General features: G+C 56.0%; 4 protein-coding genes across 4 annotated transcripts; 3 read left to right on the top strand and 1 right to left on the bottom strand.

Annotated features, from left to right (window-relative positions):
• Positions 1-40: 40 nt before the first annotated feature.
• IE81DRAFT_87236 (hypothetical protein) lies at positions 41-5,172 on the bottom strand. Its single transcript, XM_025517709.1, has 3 exons — positions 4,708-5,172; positions 867-4,623; positions 41-789 (listed from the first exon to the last, which is right to left on the bottom strand). The coding sequence occupies exons 1-3, from the start codon at positions 4,890-4,892 to the stop codon at positions 220-222; spliced, it is 4,512 nt and encodes a 1,503-aa protein (XP_025373359.1). The 5' UTR covers positions 4,893-5,172; the 3' UTR covers positions 41-219.
• A 529-nt stretch (positions 5,173-5,701) lies between these two features.
• IE81DRAFT_319595 (putative negative regulator sulfur controller-3) lies at positions 5,702-7,201 on the top strand. The gene is made up of 3 exons (XM_025512766.1): positions 5,702-6,198; positions 6,313-6,374; positions 6,668-7,201. Exons 1-3 carry the CDS (start codon positions 6,108-6,110, stop codon positions 6,989-6,991), a joined length of 477 nt encoding a protein of 158 aa, XP_025373358.1. The 5' UTR covers positions 5,702-6,107; the 3' UTR covers positions 6,992-7,201.
• Positions 7,202-8,895: 1,694 nt separating this feature from the next.
• IE81DRAFT_319592 (P-loop containing nucleoside triphosphate hydrolase protein) lies at positions 8,896-14,122 on the top strand. Its single transcript, XM_025512765.1, has 4 exons — positions 8,896-9,220; positions 9,289-9,591; positions 9,676-9,897; positions 9,960-14,122. The coding sequence occupies exons 1-4, from the start codon at positions 9,194-9,196 to the stop codon at positions 14,010-14,012; spliced, it is 4,605 nt and encodes a 1,534-aa protein (XP_025373357.1). The 5' UTR covers positions 8,896-9,193; the 3' UTR covers positions 14,013-14,122.
• Positions 14,123-15,198: 1,076 nt separating this feature from the next.
• On the top strand, positions 15,199-18,187 carry IE81DRAFT_319591 (putative cell division control protein CDC3). The gene is made up of 9 exons (XM_025512764.1): positions 15,199-15,588; positions 15,976-16,104; positions 16,173-16,254; positions 16,329-16,463; positions 16,577-16,793; positions 16,942-17,271; positions 17,347-17,408; positions 17,484-17,607; positions 17,677-18,187. Exons 1-9 carry the CDS (start codon positions 15,450-15,452, stop codon positions 17,719-17,721), a joined length of 1,263 nt encoding a protein of 420 aa, XP_025373356.1. The 5' UTR covers positions 15,199-15,449; the 3' UTR covers positions 17,722-18,187.
• The last annotated feature ends 3,597 nt before the right edge of the window (positions 18,188-21,784 follow it).

Raw genomic sequence — 21,784 nt, 5'->3', positions numbered from 1 at the left:
CTGGCTCGCTGCCGACTACGTAGCGAGTCCACGATGGATGCGGGGAAGCAGACGAAGGGCGAGGGCTCTTCGAAGCGTCTCAGCATACTCAGGCGCAACGTAATACACAGACTTCCATGCTCAAAGTGATTGACGTAATCACGATTGTCATCTGCGGATGTACGTGCTACTTTATGGTAGCTTGGCTTCCCATATATATCCTCGGCTCTCCACCCAAGTTCATGGATTCGGCCTAGGAGTTGGCACGTTAGCGGCAGGGCGAGGATTCTGTTGCGGCGGCCTTGGTTGGGCAGCTCCAGAGGCAGGTCTTGCTGCTGACTTTGAACCGGGTCTCACGGCTTGTCCACCTGATGCAGGCTTAGAAGCGTTTTGCGGTGGTCGTTGAGGTCGAGGCACACCCGTATTGGCCTGAGAATTGCCAGGCCCCGATGGTCTGACCTGCTGTCCCTGCTGAACTGGTCGCTGCACCCCGCCGCCAGGTCGCACGTGCTGTGGTGGCCGCTGCGCGGTTTGCGCATTGGCTGGCGCCAGTTGCGCCGATTGCTGAGTCTGTTGCTGAGGTTGCGACTGCCCCTGCATCTGCATCGGGGCTTGCTGCTGTTGTTGCTGCTGCGTTTGCTGCTGCGGCTGCGGCTGCTGAGGCAGCTGTCCTTGACCCATTTGCTGCTGCTGTTGCTGGAACGAGGCGAGCTGAGCTTGCAGCGCTGCTTGCTGCTGCTGCTGCTGCTGCTGTTGCTGCTGTTGCTGAGCTTGGGATTGTCGCCAGAGCTGCTGAGCGAGATTTTGTATCTGGACAAGCATGAAAAGAACAGGTGTTTGATAGGGGCACAGGACAACATAACTGCACCGGTGCTGCCCGTACTCACCTGCTCCTGCGTGAAATTCGACGATGAACTTGTCAAGCTCTGTGTCAGACTGGCCTGCAAAGACGCCAGCTGGCTAGGCAGTGGTTGCGGCGCTTGACCTTGACCGTTGTTGGGTGGTCTAACCGTGACGGGCGACTGAGTACCCGCTGCAGAACCAAAGTGCTGCTGCTGCTGTGGCTGAACAAGTGGTTGACCTTGCATGTTCGGCGGTCGGAACTGAGGCGCGCTCACGTTCTGAGCCAGCGACGTCGCACCACTCATCGGGGTCGCAACGCTGTGTGGGGGTGGTCGCACACCCTGCGGCGTAGAGGGCCGGCCACCAGGCGCTTGCTGCGCTCCCTGCTGTGACTGCTGCTGCTGCTGTTGCTGCATATGAGCCTGTTGTACCTGCTGTGAGAGGCTGAGACGCTGCTGCTGCTGCGCACGTGCGGCCTGCGTTTGCTGTTGAGGGGTAGCTCGACCATTGGGACTGCCAGCGTTGGGTTGCTGTTGCTGCTGCTGGCCTGGCGCTGCAAGCTGAACTTGTTGGGTCGGAGGCTGCGAAGACGGTGGCCCTTGTGACTGTCGAGGAACTCCACGTGCTTGTTGCTGTTGCTGCGTCTGTTGCTGCTGCTGGACAGCTTGTTGCTGTTGATTGGAGGCTGCCATTGCCGCTTGCTGGGCTTGCAGTCGCTCTCTTTCCCGGTGCTGCTGCATTGCATAGTACTGGCGAAGATTCTGTTCGTCCCTGTCAGCCTTGGCGTTGCTCAGCTCCTGAGGAGTGAGAACTCTGCCAGGCTTAAACTGAGAGTGGGTTTCGTGCATGTTCAAATTGACTTTGCGCTGAGCCGCTTGGTCCGCCTTGGGCTTCGCGAGGGCGTCGCGCTTCCTAGCACACTTGCGCATGACGTCTCCAATGTTGCCTTGGCGCATCTTCCTTCGCGACCCGTCATACTTCTGTCCCAGCTTCGCCTTGATCTTGTCGCGCTTCATCGCGAAAGACGTTGAGGAGCCTGGCCCGGACTCGCTGCTCGATGCGCTTATCTCCGCAGATGCGGGTAACACCGGAGTCGGCGGAAGCGTCTTGCCTTCATCAGCAGCCTTCTGCAGCCGCTGCCAGCGATCGTAGCAGTCCCACGCTTCGCGCTTATCCGTTGGTACAGCAAGGCGTGTGGAGTTGAACAAGTCCGAAATCAGCAGCCAATGCGTGCCGTACTGCCGGACGAGCGCTGCAAGATACTCGTCTTCCTCGTTGCTCCACATGAAAAGCGCAGCTCGAGAATCCGCATTGCTGGGTGCCGCTGGAGTTCCGCCAACGTTCGCAATCTCGCGAGAAGCCTTGTTGCTTTTGCGTGCAAATATGAACGAGCCTGGTTGCAATGGGATATCGACAAGTTCCGGAACCACGCCCTTATTTGGATCTGCAAGTGAGGACGCGATCATCCAATCGCTGTCTTCACGCCATCTGCCCATCGCACGATTTTTCGAGGGCTGCAGGGTAGTAACGAGCAACGGCTTAGAGTCCAGCAATCGACTGACGTGAGTGAGGCGAGGTGGCGCATTAAGACTCCCATCATCCCAGCGACGATCATTTTTGCCGGACTCGTCCGGCTCGGCGGGGGCGTCGTACAGAGGTAGCTCGGGAAACAAGCTCGATACGGTGATCTGATCGATGTCTATGTCAGATGGCAAATCTTCCACTTCCAAGCCCAACGCCGTGGCAGCAACTTGCTTGTCCAGCTCCTGAACGATTGCACTTGCCGAGATCGTGGTTGCTCCCACGTCCAACGAGAAGACGGGACCGCGTGCCAGAGATGCAAGGTTCGGCGGCAAAGCCTCGGCCAACGTGGTGTCGCGAAGCGCGACGTCACTGCGCACGCCCATGACCCCGTCTGCTTGACTGTTGCTGTTGGCCTGCACAGCTTCTGAAGCGCTGAGGGCAGGCTGAGGTCCTTGAGGGGCCAGCGGCTCCTTGACGAAAGTCACCGGAGGCAAATCCGACTTCGAGTCGCGCTCGCGATCGAGCTCCAAGGCCAGTGATCGGTCGACGTCGTCTGCCTCAGCATCTGCATCTGCGTCTGCATCCGCCTCTGCGTCATCATCTTCACCTTCAGCATCAGCATCCTCCTCGCCCTCGGCGTCCGCGTCTTCCTCTCGGCGCGCATCAGCAGTGGATACTTCAACAGAACCCTCCCCAGATTGTCCAAGCCCAGGCTCTGACTTGACCTTGGGTTCCTTGTGGGGCCTGACATCGGTGATCTCCATCTCAACGTCCTGTTCGTCGCGCTCTCGCTTGACCTGCTGCGCTGTATTCTGGACGTCGGTGAACTCAACATCCTCAGAGGGCGTCGACAGACGTGCGATCGGACTTCGAGATATGCACATTGCCTTTCTAGCAGCAGGTGTCCTCGCCTGATGCCACGCCTTGACTGCATGAGCCAAATGAAAAGCAACTGCAGTCTTCCAGCGCCTCTCTTCTCGAAAGTCTGTCTGCATCCAGCGCATCTCTTCTAGCAAGTGATCCCAGTGCGCTTTGCGAATGTGCGGTCCTTTCTGCTTCTTCGGTTGGCGGAAGCTCCACTCGCCGCGCGTCTTGAGCTTCTCGATGCGCGTCATTGCGCGAATGAAGCGCTGCTCTGAAAAAGCGGCGCGCCAGTCCGTCGTCATCAAGCACTTGTCCGCTTTTCCTACCAGCCCAGCACACGGGCTCGCTCTCGCTCGCACAGCCCATTGCCACAGATCAGCAGGTCCTGCTCCTGCCGGCCCAGAGGGTGGAGGCACTCCCTGACGAGTTTGAGGAAGCTGCACCGCCTTCTTGGCACCCTTGTGGTGAATCTGACCTCCCGAAATCCCTTGGCCTGTATATCGTCGGAAAGGATCCGGAGGTAATGGGCGAAGTGAGGAAGCGTAGGTAATGGATAGCGGATTCGGTGCTAGTTGCTGCAAAGTCGGATGCAGTGGCAGTAAGTCTCCCGATAGAGTGTCCTCTTGCATCTGCTCCTCCAGCAGGCCTCGCCCAGCCGCGAGAAGCGCCGCCGAGGGATCTGACTTGGGCGGCGGCTGCGACGGGATCACTGTAGTCTGGGAGCCCAACCCCACGCTTGGCACCGTGACGCTCGTGGATTGCGTGGCATCCTCTTCACCACCCTGCGAATTGAGAGATTCAGATGCTTGAGTACCTTGAGTGGCGGAAGTCTGTGCGGTAGCGCTGATGCTGCCACTCTGGGGGAGTGCAGCACCTGCTCGTGTGGGTGTCGTCGCAGCGCCATGACTAGCCGGGGTGTTTGTGTTGGACGGGAGGATCAGTGTAGAGCCCAGAGGCTCTTTGACAGGCGATGCGGCAACTTTCTTCGGTGAAGGGGGAGGAACTGAAGCGGGAGGGACAAAAGGTGCGCTCTTTGGTTGAGCAGGCTTCTTTGGACTGGCTGATGTTTTCGTGCCGCCAGACGGTGTACGTTGGGGTGTTGCAGTCTGCGTGGAAGGTGTCGTCGACGTATTCTCTCTTGTTACACTTTTTTGAGCGCGCAAGGGCTCGAGCTTGACAGGCAGCGAAAGCGAAAGGGGCGCGCTGGGCATGACGGGAAGTTGCAGCTCCATGATGCTCTTGCTAGTCTTGTCGAGCTCCCACAGAGCGAAGAAGGACTCGCTGCCACTCTGTATCGGATATTCTGCTGCACTTGGCGGATGAGCGGGAGACCCGTCCTCGTCAAGTCGATTGATTTTCGTCAACATGAAGTGCAGTTCTCGAAGGTCTGCAGCATGCGCTTCCCTGACTCCACTGCAACGATGGTCCGAAGTCGAGGGACGTGAGAGATCCAAGCAGCACGGCGTCCTATGCTAGCGCAATCTGACCTGTACTCACGCGATCTGACGCTGATGCTCTGCAACGTGCTCCGCTCTTAGCTGATCCAATGTCACGCGCGAGCTGCTCGCGATAGCAGAAGCTTTATTACGGCTCGGTAAGAGGCCTTCCAGCGTGCTACTGCTTATTGGCGTCATTGCCACGCTCGTCGAAGCCTCGGACGAGGCTGTTGGAAGATGACTCATCAATCGATGAGTCACGCGAAGGTTCGAAGGGCTGTTTTGAGCTACGCCGCGGAGGTCAGCCCTCTAGAGATGTCGGAACAAGCCTTGGCTCGGCCAGACTCGTGATGCCCAGGTGACCGCAAGATTATCTCGGCAACCTCTCGAGGCGTTGAGAGGGAATGGGCGGATGTAGACGATGGGTGTGCTGGCACTTGGAGCCGGACCTCACCAAAAGATGCGTAGCGTGGAATTTAGTTGAGCGTGAGCGTGAGTCTGAGTCAGAGTCAAGAGCGCATGGCTCGTGACTCCTTGGGCGACGACTCGTGACTGAAATCATCAAGTGCACGCTATGATATTCAATTCAAGATTACGCGCCCCGCTCACATGACCCACGTGGTGACTTGGCGCCGAGCGCATCTGATGAGGATCAAGAAGCATTGCGACTCGACAATCACGTGAATCCTTGGCACTTGCAAGCAGTCGGGTCACAAGCTGACACTCTTGACTCATGTGGAGCCCGTGTGTACCTTTTGAGTTGCTGCGAAATGTTTTCCCGTTCAAACGTCGGCAAGGTATGTGCTGCTACTGCTGCTGCCAACGTCGAGTCAGTCACAACAGTCTTGCGTAGTCAAAAGTCAAAAGTGACGCGTGACTCGTGACTCGTCCAACAAGACGTTTCGTTTGCCTTGTGCGTGCGTGCGCACGCACGCACGCGGTCTGACCTCGCTGCATGCATGGGCGTCGCCAGGCGTGACTTGACTCACAAGTCACCACTTATTTTGACTTGGCGGAGTGCAGGTTAGATCACTCAAGACTCACGACTCGCTGCTGAGGCCGGCAGCATTAATTTGCGCGCACCGCCTCGCGCATAGGCCCATGCGGTCGCCATGCATGCATCATCATCAGCAGGTGGCGGCCGGGCGCATTCGTGATTTACGATCGACGCCCAAGCACATGCTGCACTCACTTGACTCACTCGTCGCTGTGCTCGCGAAGGTGCTTCTATCGCGCTTGCATGGACGTCGGCTTGCGAGGCGATGGAGAGAAGCGCATGCATGCACCATCTCAGATTCAAGATCATACTCTCCTTCCAACTCCCTTCCAAATCATTCATCACTCACGCTCGCTTGACGCCTCAACCTCTTCACGCGTCGCTCGCTTGCGTATGGTCCAGTGTTCCCGGTCCTGCACTTACACACCACTCACTTCGCACTCCACGCACACACACCGCCCATCATGGTCACTCTTACAACCTCGGACAACGAGCAATTCACAGTGGAGAAGGATGTTGCTGAGCGCTCAGCACTCATCAAGAACATGATGGAGGGTGAGTAGCGCTCGCCACGGTGTAGGGGGTGGGACGTTGTGCAGACGAACGCGACTGCAGAGCCTCGTTCGTTGCCCCTTGGCTGACACGCAAAACACACATTCTCACGAACAGATATTGAGGGCGATGACATGCCCATTCCGCTAGTGAATGTCTCCGCCAACGTGTTGAAGAAGGTGCGTCCGGGCTTTCGGTACGCAATAGCCAGGAGGCAGGGTGGATGTCCTTGGTTAGGAGCTTGAACGTCTCGTCTGCGGGCTACCCTCGCAGTGGGGATTTGGGCCTTGAACAGAGCGCTGAGTGCTGAGCCAAGCATCTGCATAGCGCGCAAGCTAGTGCTGTAGACATGGTCTCGCATTCGAGACATAAACTCGAGCGCGCATACATCGACTCGCTGTTGGCCGGTACCTCGGTGCGTTGGCTCTCTGGGATGCTCATCTACGTGCCTGTCATGACTTCTCTTGCCCAGGTTCTTGAATACTGCTCCCACCACCGAGGCGACCCACCTCCATCAGACGATGCCAACGAAGAGTCTCGCAAGCGCACGACTGACATTTCCGAGTGGGATGCCAAGTTCATTCAAGTCGACCAAGAGATGCTGTTTGAGATCATTCTGGCAGCCAACTACCTCGATATCAAGCCCTTGTTGGATGTGGGATGCAAGACGGTAGCAAACATGATCAAGGGCAAGACTCCGGAGGAGATTCGCAAATTGTTCAACATTCAGAACGACTTTACGCCGGAGGAGGAGGCGCAAATTCGCAAGGAGAACGAGTGGGCAGAGGAGCGCTAGAAGAAGAGAGGCATTCTTATGATGCGACGAGGCCATCACAAGCTAGGCGTCGTCTAGAACACGAGATTACCAGAATTTCGTGAGGGCGAAAGGCCAGCGCCGTCTTTCCCGTCAGATCCCCAGTGTACTCTAACCAGCACGAGACAGACTTCTTCCTTGGCTCTACTAACAAATGAATGCCACGCTCAGCTACAGGCTCGAGTCTCATCATTACTTGCGAGTGTCGCACCTTGTTATTGTCTCTTCCTGGTGCGTTCGAGAGCCCGAGATGGCAATGATGCGAGGGCGGAGGCAAAGTCAGGGCGGAAATGGTTATGTCTCTGATGATCATCCGGTCGGAGGGGGGAGAATCTGAATTCTACGCTAGCCCAGAGCTAGATCTTGGGAGCTTCTCAATCCAAGTCGCTACACCGGCAATGCAGTCGAACAGCCTGCTTCTTCCTTTCGATCATCAGGTATGGAGTCAGACAACACGCAAGCAATTGCAGAACCAGTTGAGCATGACTGGTCCTCTGATGCTCTGATCATCTTACGACATCCCTTGCCCAGTCTTGGGCAGGAGGCTTCTTGAGTAAGGTGTCGCAGCGCAATGTCAAACGCTGCAGTGGTGGCATGGCTGTGTGCACGTGAAAAGATTTACTCCACCTAGCTCCGAAAATATTTCAAGGCACGCCTCCGGATAACGTCAGGCCCAAACTATCCAAATTGGGAATTGAAGGCTCGAACGAGTCGAAAGTGTTGCGTCTGACCAGACACTGCATGCCGAGACCTTGGGTCTAGAAGTTGCTCGAACCTTGATCATGATGTACGATTTACATGCGAGGATTTCGTCATTCTGAATGTCAAGTAAGGCTTGTGCACGAGCACCGCCGACTGCGGACTCCTGCGCATCTTGACTCGACCATGTCTGCTGAGCAGGTCGACTAGCGACTCGAGGCTGATGGACCGAAAGCAACATTCAGCGCAGCGGGGTAAATGTGATGAAGCCAGCAAGCCCGTGCCCGAAGAAGAGGACCTTGCGCACCAGCAGTCGTGAGCCGCGTCTCGGGTCGCGAGTGATGCTCCTCCCTCACCCGAGCCAGTCCAACTTGCGAGTTGCGGCGGGTCGTGTGGACCAACCCTGGCAGCTCAGTCAGCGTGGACTCGCGCCTTTTGATCCACATTCGTGACCTACGACTCCTCACATTGCCGACCGCTAGAGAGGTGTGGCTGCGCATTCCAAGATTGCGCAGGCGCAGGATGCCCTGCGCTAGGCCACCTACGGCTGCTAGCTGTCATCGCCATCGTGTCCTCTTTGGGACAGGGCAATAAACATAAGACCCGCTGCACTGCGCGCAATTCCGACTTTCATGCGAAAGGTTTTGCAGCCTTTAGGAAGAAAAGATGGTCGGACGCTGATATATGCATGGATGGACGACATCACCTCCACCACCCCCTTCGTTCTGGAGGCACGCATAGCGCCTCTCGAAGGGCCACAGCATCAGCATCACATCTTTGGTATTCTGACCATATATTCATCACTCACACTCGTGACTGCTGCGCTTCTGATGACTCCTGCGCGTGCCAGAAAGCCTGAGCGCAATTGCCAGGCCGGCCAGCTGTCCAGATGCATGCTGAGCTTCGATTTCCGGCGATCTGCCCGTGAAATGAGCGGAGTGGCAGGCAGATCGTGCCCGGTATACAGTCACAGTGCCGTGCCATGCCGTACGTATCGCGAGGCGATTGAATCTGTGAATTACGCTCACGTCCTTGCGCGTCTGCTCTGCGACGCATGGCTGCTGTTCCTGAGGAGCTGTCCACGCTGCATGAAAGTTGGTCCGCCTAGCGCTTCCTGCGGCTGGAAGGCTGCTCAGCAGCTTCCCGTTCGGATAGCCAGATTGTTGTGATTGTGACTGTGACTGTGACTGTGACCGTCAGACTCAGACTCAGACAACTGGTGGGGGTCTTCTTGCATGCTGAGGCTTTCTTTGATTGAGACTGGCTAGCATGTTGGCGCAGTCAGCGTCATGGGCCGGTGTGGATCTGGATGACAATGCGGTGTGGCTCCGCATAGACACACGGACACGATAAGAACCTCCTGGGCGCGGTCTTCGTTGAAAGATCAGGTGCCCCATCCTCGCAACGTCTACTCGTGTGACTTCTCACCATCACCTGTCACCATTGGGACGAAGAGAAAAGGCGAGCTGTGCCTGCGCATCCGTCATGTCGTGTGTCCAGGATGCGGCCTTTGTGAGTTCCCTGGCGTATGAATCAGCAAACGCAACGCTAAAGTGGGCCTTGCCGTCGCTTTGTCGCAGGGGCCAGTCTCGCAATGTCGGTACTTTGACTTTACACTCAACTTCAGCAACATCATCCTGTCCCTCCTGCCTTCTGCATGCCTCGTCGCCGCTTGCCACTTTCGTCTACCAGCTCTTGCTGCCAAGAAAGATCTAGCGCCTGGATCCGTAGATCCGGTGGGCACTGTGAGAGTAGCAGTCGCGACTCTTCATGCCGTGCTCAACGCTGCAAGTCTGGCACTCGTCGTGGCGCATAATCAACTTTCGACGGCCTTGGACTCTCGCACCATCATTCCAGCTGCTTCGCTCAGCTTGGTCGCTGCTGTAAGTCTAGTGAAAAAGATGCACAAAGCAAGGAGGCGGCCGCGCATTCACACCTGGCTCAATACTTCTCAATGCAATGTGCAGATCGCTGCTATTCCTCTGTCATATCTGGAGCGCCGAAAGACGGCTCGTGGAGATGCTCTTCTCCCTTTGTACCTCTTCGGATCATGTCTCTTCGATGCCTGTCGTATTCGCACCTTTGCACACGTCGACGTGGTGCATAACTCCGCTTTCTTCGCCTTAAGCATAGCTACTGTAGTGGTGAAGGGGTTTATGCTCATCATTGAGAATACGAGCGGTATTCCGGTGAGTTTATCAGTTTCTTTGCAGAAGGACAGCAAGTGTTGACTTGTCAGTCATTCCGATAGTCTCATACGCATCCGGAGGAGAGGGCGAGCTTCGCTTCTAGACTGTTCTTCCTTTGGCTCTATCCTACCATCTGGAAGGGCTATAAATTGTCAAAGACGAGAGGCTTGCAGCTCACCGACCTAGACACACTTGCTCCAGAATACTGCGGCAACTCGCTGCGCGTCATCATGGAAGATGCTTGGCAGCCTGCCAGCCCCGCTGCCCTGGAACGACGTCGACAGAGACGTGCCGTCTCTCGCCGGACTGAATTGTTCGAAATGTGGAAGGCGAGAAGCAACGGAAAGAAGAAGAATGACAGCGATTCTTCGCTCGCGATGGAGGACCTGGAGATGAGGGATGTTGAAGAACTTGATGCAGCTCAGACTAGTCTTCCACCTCCACCTCACAATCTGGTCTACGCTCTCGCCATCGGCTTTCCCGTCTCTCTCTTCTTGCCCATCATTCCTCGACTCATTGTGACTGCTGCAACGCTGGCGCAGCCCTTCTTGGTCAGCAAGACGCTGGCATTCGCTCAAAGCTCTGGTACCGCTACAGACAGCCCAACAGCCTATGGGTGGGGTCTTGTTGGCGCCTACGCGCTAATCTATCTCGTCCTTGCTACTAGCAACGGGCAATACTATTGGCTGTCTGCAAAGACGATGGTCAAAATGCGCGGTGCATTGATCGAGATCATCTACGCCAAAAGTCTGCGCTTGCATCTGGAGGCCGCAAAGCGGACAGGAGGCGGTAAAGCAGCCAACCTCGTTTCTGTAGACGTCGAGCGCATCGTCAAGTGCGTCGATCCTCTTCACACACTCTGGTCTGGCTTCATCCTGATTGGAGTCGGCCTCTGGATCTTGTATTCCCAACTCGCGCTGGTGGGCTTTGTGGCCGCACTTTTTGCCATCTTCATCGCCCTCGCTCTTCCGCCGTTCGTCTCATCTATGGGAGAGAACATCGGCCAAAAGCAGGGCGCGTGGAGCAGAGAGACGGACGCTCGAGTCAATCTGGTTTCTTCTGCCATCAAGGACGCCAAAGGCCTCAAATTTGCAGCATACGAAGATGCCATCTCCAAGAGGCTCTTGACTGCTCGTGCCAAAGAGATCGAGAAGGCCAAAGACTATTTGCGCCGCTTGATCCTCGTCGTTTGCGGAACGAATAGCGTGATGAACTTTATGTCCTTCACAATCTTCTCAGCTATCGCCATTGCGGATTCCATCGATGGCGGGCGTCGCTTCAACCTCAATAGTGTTTTCACCTCCCTCACAACGCTAGGCTTGCTAGAAGCTCCACTGCTCCAGCTGGGCCAGCAGTACGCCAGTATTCTCGCCGCCTTCGCGTCTTGCAAACGTATCGAAAGCTTTCTGCGCGAGAATGAAAGACCGGAGCGCAGTGGCACTCTCGATCACCGAAGTCAACACTCTTTGCGTTCTGCAACTCCAGTGTCTGATAGAAAAGATGCTCATCTGTCCGCCTCTTCGATTGAGGTGTTGGAGCCCGTAGACTCCACTGTAGCCGCGCGTTTTGAGCGCGCCACGCTAGGATGGGGTTCCGGCAAGCCGATTCTCATCAACGTCGACCTCAGCATCCCCGCTGGCAAACTGACCATGATTTGCGGGAGGATTTCCAGCGGCAAATCGACTTTGCTGGCCGCTTGCTTAGGAGAAGCTGATGTCTTGAGTGGCTCCACCCACCTACCACTTTCAAGAAAACCAGCAGTATTCTGCTCGCAAGATAGCTGGTTGATGGAAGCGGCCAGCATCCGTGACAACATTGTCTTCGACGGAGTTTGGGATGCCGAGAGGTACGCAACCGCGCTACACGCCTGCGGTCTCGACACGGATCTGCAGCAACTTCCCCAACGGGACCGCACTCCTGCCAAGTCGCTCTCCGGAGGTCAGAGACAGCGTTTGAGCGTCGCCCGGGGTGTTTATGCCGATGCAGACGCATACATACTCGACGATATCACTAGCGCTCTGGATGCCGAGACCGCTGCGCATCTTTGGCGCTCGATCTTGGGCGACAGAGGACTGCTGCGAGGCAAGACGGTCATCATGGCTACCAATGCCATGCACCTCTTGCCTTCTGCTGCGCTTGTCGTTCGTCTCGAAGATGGTAAAGTGGCAGAGGCAGCTCCGTACGAGTCGCTGAGTCTCAAAGGTAAAGCTGCTATCCGTGCAAGCATCGACACGGATCGCCCAACCACAATCGATACGCGAGCTCCTCGGGATGCCAAGAAGACGACCGCCGGAGTAGCCGAGACAGATGAAGACAAGACAGAGGAGATGGCTTCTGGTAGTGTGTCGTGGGGTGTCTATGGTCTCTGGCTCAAGACGATGGGAATTTGGCTATTCGTCATCTCGCAGCTCGGCACCATGGGCCAAGTCGGAGCAGACATGGGCTGGCCCGTGTGGCTACAACACTGGGCTAGAGTGGCAGACGCCCAGCCCGATGGTCAGACCTTGCACGGGGCTGAGCTTGCCAAGTACATTATGGTCTTTCTCTCCTTAGCCCTGGTCTCGCTCGCAAGCTTGCCCATCGAGCTGCACGCCTTGATGGTGAGGGGTGCTGGCAATGCAGGGACAAGGTTGCATCAGATGCAACTGGCTGGAGTAATGGGAACGAGCTTGGATTTCTTCTCCGTCAATCCCGTCGGCAGGGTCGTCAACCGATTCTCGCAAGATCTCTTCACCATCGATTGGGAGCTCGGTCTTGCTGCTTCTAATCTGTTTGGAAATGGGGGCTTACTAATTGGCCAAGTGATCGTGCTCTCTGTGCCAGCGCCTTATCTTCTCGCAGTATTTGCTGGCATCACCATCTTCTACGTCTTCCTTCAGCGACTGTACATGCCGGCAAGTAGGCAGCTTCGTCGCCTCGAGATGGCCCAAAAGGGTCCACTCGTCTCCTCGCTTGGCGAGACCACCTCAGAAACGGGCCTAGCAACTTTGCGAGCTCTGGGCAGGCAGGCGACCTTTGAACGCATCATGACCGCACGACTGGACCAAGCACAGAAGCCTTACTACACATTGTGGGCCGTCCGACGCTGGCTGCTCACCAGCTTGAATCTGCTCGCTGGAGTCATCAGCTGTGGTCTTGTGCTCATCGTTGTGCTCCTGCGCGAATCGCAATCAGTGGGATTGCTGGGTGTCGCTCTGGTCCAAGCGACGTTGATCGACCAGAATCTCAATCGTACACTCATCTCGTACACCGAATTCGAGATCGCTGGTGTTGCTCTGGAGCGCATCCGTGCGTTTGCGGACCTGCCTCCTGAGGAAAGCTCAAAGTCGCTCAAGACGGGCCAGTCTCGAAAAGCGATCAAGCCAGCGGATGTTCAGGGCGGTATCAGGGTCAGCAACCTCACGGTCGCATACACTCCTACGTCGCAGCCCGCCTTGCACAACCTCAGTCTGGACATTAAAGCCGGCGAGCGAATTGGAGTGGTAGGCCGAAGCGGGTCTGGCAAGTCGACGCTGTTGCTTGCTCTCTTCCGGATGCTGGACTCGCGTGAGGGTACCATCGAGCTGGACGGACTCGACATCGACTCTGTTACCGCGCGAAGCTTGCGCAATGCTCTTTCCATCATTCCTCAGAATCCTCTCATTTTGGCAGCATCCGTGCGCGATAATTTGGACCCTGAAGGAGAGCATTCGGACGCCGACTTGTGGGACGCATTGGCAAAGACGAAGCTCGATGTGTACGTGCGCTCGCTGTCTCAAGGTCTGCAGACCATGCTCCTCACAAGCGAAGCGACGCTGTCGGCGGGGCAACAGCAGCTTTTCAGTCTTTCGCGAGCCATATTGCGACGTCGCAAGGTGCTAGTACTGGACGAAGCGACCTCTTCCATGGATCCGCAAACAGATGCAGAATTTCAAGAGGTGCTGCAAACTTGCTTTAGCCACTGCACCATCATTGCCGTCGCTCATCGTCTAGCTACCGTCATTGACTTTGATAGAGTTCTCGTCCTTGGCAACGGCAGAGTGCTGGAGCTCGACACGCCGGACAGATTGCTCGACATTCCGGATGGAGTTTTCAGATCCCTTGCTAAGGAACAAGGCCTTCTTCGCCGTCGTTGACACGGCTACCACGACGGCAAAGCTCGGCTCGGTGTGCGCCTGGCCTCCTATCCATTTCAACACGCGCCTTCCTCCTATGTTGTACCTTGTTCGCACGAGATCGATGAGTGTTCTTTGATCAGATTTCTTTGAGACGCCTTTCGTGAGCACTTTGACTAAGTACTCTGGCTGGTGCGCTACCGCGTCTTGGCCTCACGACTCATACCAATTAGAACGAGTCCCGAAATGAGTCTCCTTTCCGACCTGGAACGTCACGGTCTCCTATCTGTACACGAAAGCCTTTCTGTTCGTCGTGAAAGGAGCAAGGACGTCGGACGCGGAAATGTGACTTGCCCAGAGTCGTAGCTGCTGCTGAATCACGCAGCGACTTCGCTTCAGCATCGAAGACAGCCAGCTTCGCATCTCAAAAGTATATTGAGTCACCTAAAGAGGCCCTGATTCAAGTCCCTCTATCGAAGCCTATGAGACTGGACAGACAGCCTTCGCGAGGTCTTCATTGCAGTCACGATTCGATGAACAGCGCGCGCCAGCAGCAGCTTGCTCACGAGCGCGTTCTTTGCACGTATACCACACAGTCACGAGTTCGCTCGCGCGTTGGATAGTGGTGCACATCAGGTAGGCAGTGTGAAGGCACTCGACGAGTGTTCATGGGACGCGGACGCGGCACTTTTGCCAGCAGCGCGCGCGGATTGTTGCTGCTGCTTAATTGGTGTCCAGCAGCACATTCATTCACATCTGGAGGAAGCCGAGCAGTCACAGCAGTTTCATCCGCCCTGTCCCGCCATGCTGCATGCATGCATGCATGCATGCACGGATGTTGGCAGCGCATCACCCGCGCGCGCGGGCGCGAGTACCCTATATAGCGCGCGGCGATGCTGGTAGCGTGAAGTTTGAGTGTGCTGCTGCTGAAGCTGCCAGCTTTGCGGCGCGTGTACGTGTACGTGCGCAGCGTCGCGGCGGCCGTGTCGGTCGTCTGCTAGCTGCTGCTGCCTGGCCTGCTTGCTCGCGCTCCCATCGGAGCACATGCAAGCGCCAGCCAGGAAGTCTTGAGTTGTATAGCAGCTAGCTAGGCGAGCAGAGCATCCGTCCTTGACCCGCGCGGCTTGGGCCTTTGCAGTCGTGGAGTGTCAGTCGTGAGTAATCGCACCTCTTTGGGCTCGGTGACTCTTCTGATTCAATTCATCTCATCCAGACTGAACGAGCTATTCGTTCCTGCTTCCCCGTCCAGCAACCTCCTTCGCCACTTCCGAGTCCATCCAACCTCGATCACCACGAAGTCTTCGCTACCTTGCGAATTCTTTTAGAGGGATCATTTTGCATCCTGAAGCGATCGAAGCAGCTAGCTCATCGCGCCAGCGCCTCACACGCACTTGACCAATCCAACGCAATCATCTAGCTCCGCACCATCTTCGAATCGCGCTTGACACGACTTGCAACATGTCGACAATCACCGCAAACGGAGCTGCTGCTCCTGCTCGCAAGAAGCTGAACGGCTACGTCGGATTTGCCAACTTGCCCAACCAAGTGCACAGGAAGAGCGTCCGCAAAGGCTTCAACTTTACTGCTATGGTCGTCGGTGGGTACCTTTGTTTCCATGATCAAGGCTGGGCGGCGATATGCTTGATGGGATTGGTGTGCAAACGTCGTGAACGCGAGGTACAAGGAGGTGATGGATGTCGCTCTGCGTTTTGCAGTCTTCCGACGAGGGCGTTTCGCGTGCATCGGTCTTCCGGCCTTGCGGGCTTCCAGCCGTACTGGAAGCTTCTCGACGGCACAGAGTAGGCTGGGTGCTTTGGAAGTGCGCTTCTTTCTTTGTGAAGGCTGGAGCAGGATGACTTGATGACATCCGACGCTGCCGCGCAACCAAATTCGGTCGTGCCTGGATGCACTTCTGTTCTGTCTCATGCCCTTCTTCTTGGCCTTGAACGTCATGCTGATCATTGCCGCGGTCACTTGCGCACAGGCGAATCCGGTCTTGGAAAGAGCACTTTGATCAACACGCTTTTCAATACCCGTCTGTATCCCCGAAAGGAAATCCCACCCCCTCACGCAGAGCGTCCCAAGACTGTCGCCATTGAGAGCATCAGCGCAGGTGAGCCTTTGGCCGCTCTGTCGCACATCAATGGCCGAATTTCCTGACGCGGCGTGAACCCTTCGTAGACATCGACGAGAACGGCGTCCGTCTCCGTCTCACTGTGGTCGACACTCCCGGGTTTGGTGACTTTGTGAACAATGATGAGAGGTGAGTCGCGCTGTATGCACCCATAGCCTGCAGTCTGAATCATCTCACACATTCCTGAACGCGATCACCCGTAGCTGGAAGCCCATTGTCGACAACATCGAATCTCGCTTTGACGCGTACCTCGAGCAGGAGAACCGCGTCAACCGCGCCAAGCTGGTAGACAACCGCGTCCATGCTTGCTTGTACTTCGTTCAACCAACTGGTCACGCGTGAGTGTACAGATCGGAGGAGCATGGCAGAAGGATGCGGTGAACACGGCGACAAGCTGGGACCGCACGCTTACCCTCGTCACTCACTCGACTTGTGTCATCCAACCTTGCAGTCTGCGCCCTATCGACATCGAATTCATGCGCAGACTCCATCAAAAAGTCAACCTGATCCCCGTCATCGCTAAGAGCGACACCTTGACAGACGAGGAGATTTTGTCCTTCAAGCAGAGAATCTTGGCCGACATCAACCACCACCAGATTCAAATCTTCTACGCGCCCATCTATGACAACGAGGACGAGGAGACCATTGCGGAGAATGACGAGATTGTCGTGAGTAGCTTTAGCCACTCGCTTCTGGCGGGCGTGCGACGCACGCTTGCCTTGAGCCAAGAAGCCTGCTGTACGAAGTTCCCCACAGGACAGGGGAGCTCTAATCATTAAAGGCCGTCGCTGACGAACGGCGTCTTCTCAATCCCAGCGCAAGATTCCCTTCGCCATTGTTGGTTCGGACACCGAGGTTGACACAGCGGACGGACGTCGTGTGCGAGGACGTGGGTACCCGTGGGGTGTCATCGAGGTCGACAACGAAGACCACTGCGACTTTGTGAAGCTACGCCAAATGCTCATTCGCAGCCACATGGAAGAGCTCAAGGAGCACACTCACACAACGTTGTACGAGAAGTACAGATCCGAGAAGCTGGTCGGAATGGGTGTCACGCAAGACCACTCGGTCTTCAAGGAGGTCAACCCTGCTGCGAAGATGGCCGAGGAGCGCGCCTTGCACGAGGCCAAGCTCGCGAAGATGGAGGTGAGTCGCACTCGTCCGCCTCGGAGCACAGCTCATTCCTGGCGCTGACATCATCGCCCCTTGCCTCCGCAATAGAACGAGATGAAGCTCGTCTTCCAGCAAAAGGTCGCAGAGAAGGAGGCCAAGCTGAAGCAGAGGTGCGTGTTGCTTGTATAAACGACATGCGGGCGCGTTTGCTGACCCTCTCGTCCCTTCGACTCTAATTGCAACAGTGAGGAAGAGCTGTATGCCCGTCATAGGGAAATGCGCGACGCTTTGGAAAAGCAGCGCCTCGAATTGGAGGACAAGAAGAGGCGGCTGGAGAGTGGTCGTCCGTTGACTCCCGAGAAGCAAGGTGTGAGTATTCTGATGCTCAAGCCGCGCCACTTAGGAAGCAGCTAACACAGACAGCCGATTCATTCACAGTACCAACAGGCCTCAAAGAAGAAGGGTGGATTCTTGCGAAATTAGAAAGCGCAACGTGCCCGATCAATTTTGGTGCGATGCTTCAGCATTTGCCGTTCGGAAGGACTGTGTTCTTCCAGACGCAATTCTGACGCAACTCTGTCCAACGAACTTCGTTTCTGCTACACGGTCACGCGCTTCCCTCCCTACAGTCCCTCCGACCTGTTCATTTTGAATCTCTCGGGAGTCAGACAATCGTCCGTCCCTTGTTCTGGGGCCAACGCCTCCAACGCTGTGAAGCAGTTCGCCATGATGAGAGGGGGACGCTGATCCTACTCATCGCGCTGATCCCTTCTCTCCAAGCGTGTCGGTCTTGTTCCCCTCATCTGTTAAGCCTTCTATTCTCTCGCCTTTCCTTCTCCGCCTTCCTCAGATTCTTTTCACGAAACGAGCTTGCTAGGCTTGAAGACTGGCCGAATGATATGTTTGAATACTGTTGAGCTGGATGGAGCTTGATTATTCTCAAGACGCGCGAGCAGAGATTGTGAACCTGGGGTTTGATAAGGGGCGGTGCATAAGGCAGGCAACCCTACGCGTCGTATAATCTGGCGGGACGGTACAGTAAAGAGCGAGCGATCGGCCTTTGCGGTTGAAAACAGATGTATTGAACGCGGTATCACCACTTTTCTGAAAAGATGCTGAGAGGGAACCTGCGGTTGCGGAGCATTTCCAATTGCTACATCATTTTTTACTTGATCGCGATTGGCAAGGTAAGTCTGATTGATGAGCGCGAGTATCCAAAATAATCGTAAATTTCGTACTCGGAGTGGGGGGCCGCCAGCGTGCGTCCTTTGCCCAGGTACACGTCGTGGCTTGCCGCGTGCACTTGTTCTCGAGGATGCTCTAGAATGTTCTCTACGCATAAGAAAACCCCGCTCGCTCGCGACTCGTGACTCTGCGCTGTGGAGGTCAAATCGGCCACTGTGCACATGTGCATTCATGCACACACGATCGACCACCAGTCACAGTGCCAATTCGTCGGGTTGCAATAAGTTGCGCTTCGGTGCAAGATGGGGGGCAATGTTGCTGAAAGTTTGAAAATCGGAGTATGGTACTGTAGGTACATATTGCAAAGGAAATCTCACAGCAAGGGGGCCCCTTGCGGCGTTGCGGGCCTCTGCTTGGATCGCGCGTGTTGAATTCGTGGCATTCATATTCAGGGTCGGTGCTCCCCGCGCGCGCGCGCGCAAGCTTGCCACCCCCTGCAGCCAGCAGCGCAGAAGGCGCACATCCTCGGGCCAAGGGTACGGCGTGGCTATAGGGCTAAAGCGAGACCAACACCAACACCAACAGCGCATGCGCATGCGCATATTAACAGAGCGAGCAACTTTCGCGATTTCCAATTGAAATCGGGCCCAACTTGGTGTTGCCAAGTTGAGCCGAGCAAACACTTGCGAGCACATGTTGGTCTTGAGTAGGGTGCAGTCAAGTGGTAGGGTGCATTGTGATTGGAGGTGCAAGTCTAGTCAAGGCAACGTATTAGCCTTGAAAGCGCGAAGATGTCGCCAGAGCAAGCGAGGGCGCTGCTGTCGTTGGATCGTGCTTGTTCATTATTCTTCTGATTGTCAGCCGTTGCGAGGGAGCCATGCACGATTTTGCTTGTCCGCTTGACGGTTGCGGAGCGCTAAAAGTCCGAGTCATGGGTGTGACTGCTGCAGAGTCTCACGAGTTTGGGATGTATACACGGTGCAAGGAGAATCCCCCTTGGTCGCTGTCTTAAGCTAGCCAGAGTCGAGACTCTTCTTGAGGACGCACGGGGCAACAGAATGTGTTCGAGTCTCTCCTCCAAACGCTCCGCTTGAAGCTTTTCTCCCCTTCCCGACCCCCTTCCTACCTCTTTCGCCCTTCTCCGCATTCGGCATCAGCGCTGGCTGCTTGCCCGTAGATAGCGTGGAGCGCGTAGGCAGCTCATGCAGCTTGTGAGCCGCAGGCGCGTGCAGCGCTTGGGTAACCTTCAAGCGTGGCAAGCACTCGCATGAGCTACCTCATCCCCTTGAATGTGCAGCTCGTCAGCCAGCCGGCCTTTCGCACAGCTAGCTCACTGCACTCAAGACACTGTGACTCCCACAAAGCCATGCACTCCGCTCTCCGTACGCTAAGACCCCTCGACCAGCTCGAGCAACGTCTCACTCTGCGTTGATTGATGCGGTGTACTGACTGTACTTCAAAAGTCTAGATGCCACCCGATGTGAGGAAAAGTGGCGCACTCCCTTCGTCTGGCGCTGATTGGGGCCGGCACCTGCTATGCCGGCCGCACGCAGCCATGCTGTGCTCGAGCGGGCCGCCAGATGCTGTGCACGCGCCTGCCGAAGCAGGCTCATGAGCGTCTTGCGAGCTTGTGAGCGCTAAACGAACGTTGTGAGGGCGTGTGCATCGTCGCGATTGGAGATCGTGGAGGCTTTGCGTGGGCTGTGATCGGACGCAACAGCAAACATTCTCACTGACCTAACGGTCAGCGATGAGAGCTTGATTCGGGCATTTAATCGGTAAGGGGTAGGTGGTGGGTCAAAGCGGCAGAGCGGCGATGCAGCGTCGCTGATGCACTCAGACTGTAGAGCTGGTGATGATCTACCTACGTCGTTGGACAGGCCAGCTTGGACAGTCAGCACTTGCCCTTTACACCAGCAGATGGCACGTCACCTGCCCTTCCCCACCTCAGGTACCTGCTCCTTCTGGCATAGCGTCTTTGCACCAGGTGCGCTTTCACTCAGCAATCCATCTCAAACTCTTCACCTCGAACTTCCGAAGCAAAATGCGAGGGAGTCGCATTTCTTGCTCTGTATATATGTTTCAGCTCAATCCGTCTTGCTCATCACCGCCAACCATCAGCCTAACGCGGACATCCTAGGTCCCTTCATCATCCCTTCGTCCACCACCTCCTCCCGCGATCACCTCCTTCTCCTCTCGTCACTCAGCGCGATTCATTCGACCTCTTCCTCACCAACGTCCCCCTTGCTCTTCATCCACTTGACTTCAGCATCCATCCCTTACGTGCACCTCGTCGTCATCGTCAAGCTCGTGAACAACGTCTCCGTTTAATCTTTACCTTTCAGGCATCCCCTTTAAGCACATCCCGGGCCCATCTACTCTGGCCAATCATCCGAACCCACGTGCCCGCGGACGGCCGCTCGATACCGGTAGTCTACGCTCGGAGCAGCAAACTCAGCCCGCTCGATCTCCGCTGACCGCGGTACACGGCTACGCACTCACCATTCGCTTTCACCTCTGAGCACATTCTGCTTTCCTGCTGGTTGTCGCAGAGCGTCAGTCGAAGCGATCGCATCCCTGGACAAACTGGATCGCGAGGAACTTGAAGCCACTCGAGCTCAACGGTATCATTGATTGTCAATCACGTAGCTCGGCGGTGTCGCATTGATCGCGCGGAGTTGGCGTCGCTGGAACTCGTGACCAAGCCCCTTTGTCGCAGTCCTCTTTCCAGGCTCGAGCACTCCCACAACACCTGTCTCAAGCATCTCAGCCCGCACAACACCACGCTAGCTTACGAGCGCGCAGGGCTTTGCCATCGTCTGCAAACAAGACGGTAGCATAGGAGCTTACTCGTCTGCAATATTGAGACGACCTGCTCTCGTCGGTCCACCGGCAGCAGGTCTCATCAATTGAGCCCCACTTAGCTATACTTCAGTGCAGCGTACAGACGGACGTAGACCTGGAACTGGACAAGCCATTTGCCGGTGCGGCTCCGCGCATCCATCGCTTATTTCACCAGGGATACGAGACAACACCGCCGATCCGCGTTTAGTCAGGAACCGAAGCGGTGCCAACCTTGCGACTCAGCTGAATCCCGTTTCATTTATGGAGCGCTCGGGACCGTCGACGCCCGCCCGCTGCGCCCTCCTCGCTTTTGTTTCGCACCCTTTTTGTGCGCCAACCCATTCACCGCGGAAGGTGTAGAGTGCTTGAACGCACAGCATCGTGTAAGCAGCTATATAGGGCGAAGCAGTGATATCATACCTCAAGTGAGTGTGTACTGCGCCTTTGTCGTAGAGCCTTTTGTGGCCCTCTCTGACATTTCCAGGCCCATGCACTCGTCCTTATGATGGCCTCTTCC

Source organism: Ceraceosorus guamensis, assembly GCF_003144195.1.
Source record: "Ceraceosorus guamensis strain MCA 4658 unplaced genomic scaffold IE81scaffold_2, whole genome shotgun sequence".
NCBI classification, from domain to species: domain Eukaryota; kingdom Fungi; phylum Basidiomycota; class Exobasidiomycetes; order Ceraceosorales; family Ceraceosoraceae; genus Ceraceosorus; species Ceraceosorus guamensis.
Note: the sequence above shows the minus strand (reverse complement) of the source record. Positions and strands in the feature narration are given on the sequence as shown.

Excerpts from the sequence above, each read along its gene's own strand:
- IE81DRAFT_87236 (XM_025517709.1), bottom strand. The coding sequence starts at position 4,892 with ATGAGTCATCTTCCAACAGCCTCGTCCGAGGCTTCGACGAGCGTGGCA. Across the intron at positions 4,624-4,707 it reads GAGCATCAGCGTCAGATCGC|TGGAGTCAGGGAAGCGCATG; the intron begins GTGAGTACAGGT and ends CCATCGTTGCAG. Across the intron at positions 790-866 it reads CGAATTTCACGCAGGAGCAG|ATACAAAATCTCGCTCAGCA; the intron begins GTGAGTACGGGC and ends ATGCTTGTCCAG.
- IE81DRAFT_319595 (XM_025512766.1), top strand. The coding sequence starts at position 6,108 with ATGGTCACTCTTACAACCTCGGACAACGAGCAATTCACAGTGGAGAAG. Across the intron at positions 6,199-6,312 it reads CATCAAGAACATGATGGAGG|ATATTGAGGGCGATGACATG; the intron begins GTGAGTAGCGCT and ends TCTCACGAACAG. Across the intron at positions 6,375-6,667 it reads CCGCCAACGTGTTGAAGAAG|GTTCTTGAATACTGCTCCCA; the intron begins GTGCGTCCGGGC and ends TCTCTTGCCCAG.
- IE81DRAFT_319592 (XM_025512765.1), top strand. The coding sequence starts at position 9,194 with ATGTCGTGTGTCCAGGATGCGGCCTTT. Across the intron at positions 9,221-9,288 it reads GTGTCCAGGATGCGGCCTTT|GGGCCAGTCTCGCAATGTCG; the intron begins GTGAGTTCCCTG and ends GCTTTGTCGCAG. Across the intron at positions 9,898-9,959 it reads AGAATACGAGCGGTATTCCG|TCTCATACGCATCCGGAGGA; the intron begins GTGAGTTTATCA and ends TCATTCCGATAG.
- IE81DRAFT_319591 (XM_025512764.1), top strand. The coding sequence starts at position 15,450 with ATGTCGACAATCACCGCAAACGGAGCTGCTGCTCCTGCTCGCAAGAAG. Across the intron at positions 16,464-16,576 it reads GTTCAACCAACTGGTCACGC|TCTGCGCCCTATCGACATCG; the intron begins GTGAGTGTACAG and ends CCAACCTTGCAG. Across the intron at positions 17,608-17,676 it reads TGACTCCCGAGAAGCAAGGT|TACCAACAGGCCTCAAAGAA; the intron begins GTGAGTATTCTG and ends ATTCATTCACAG.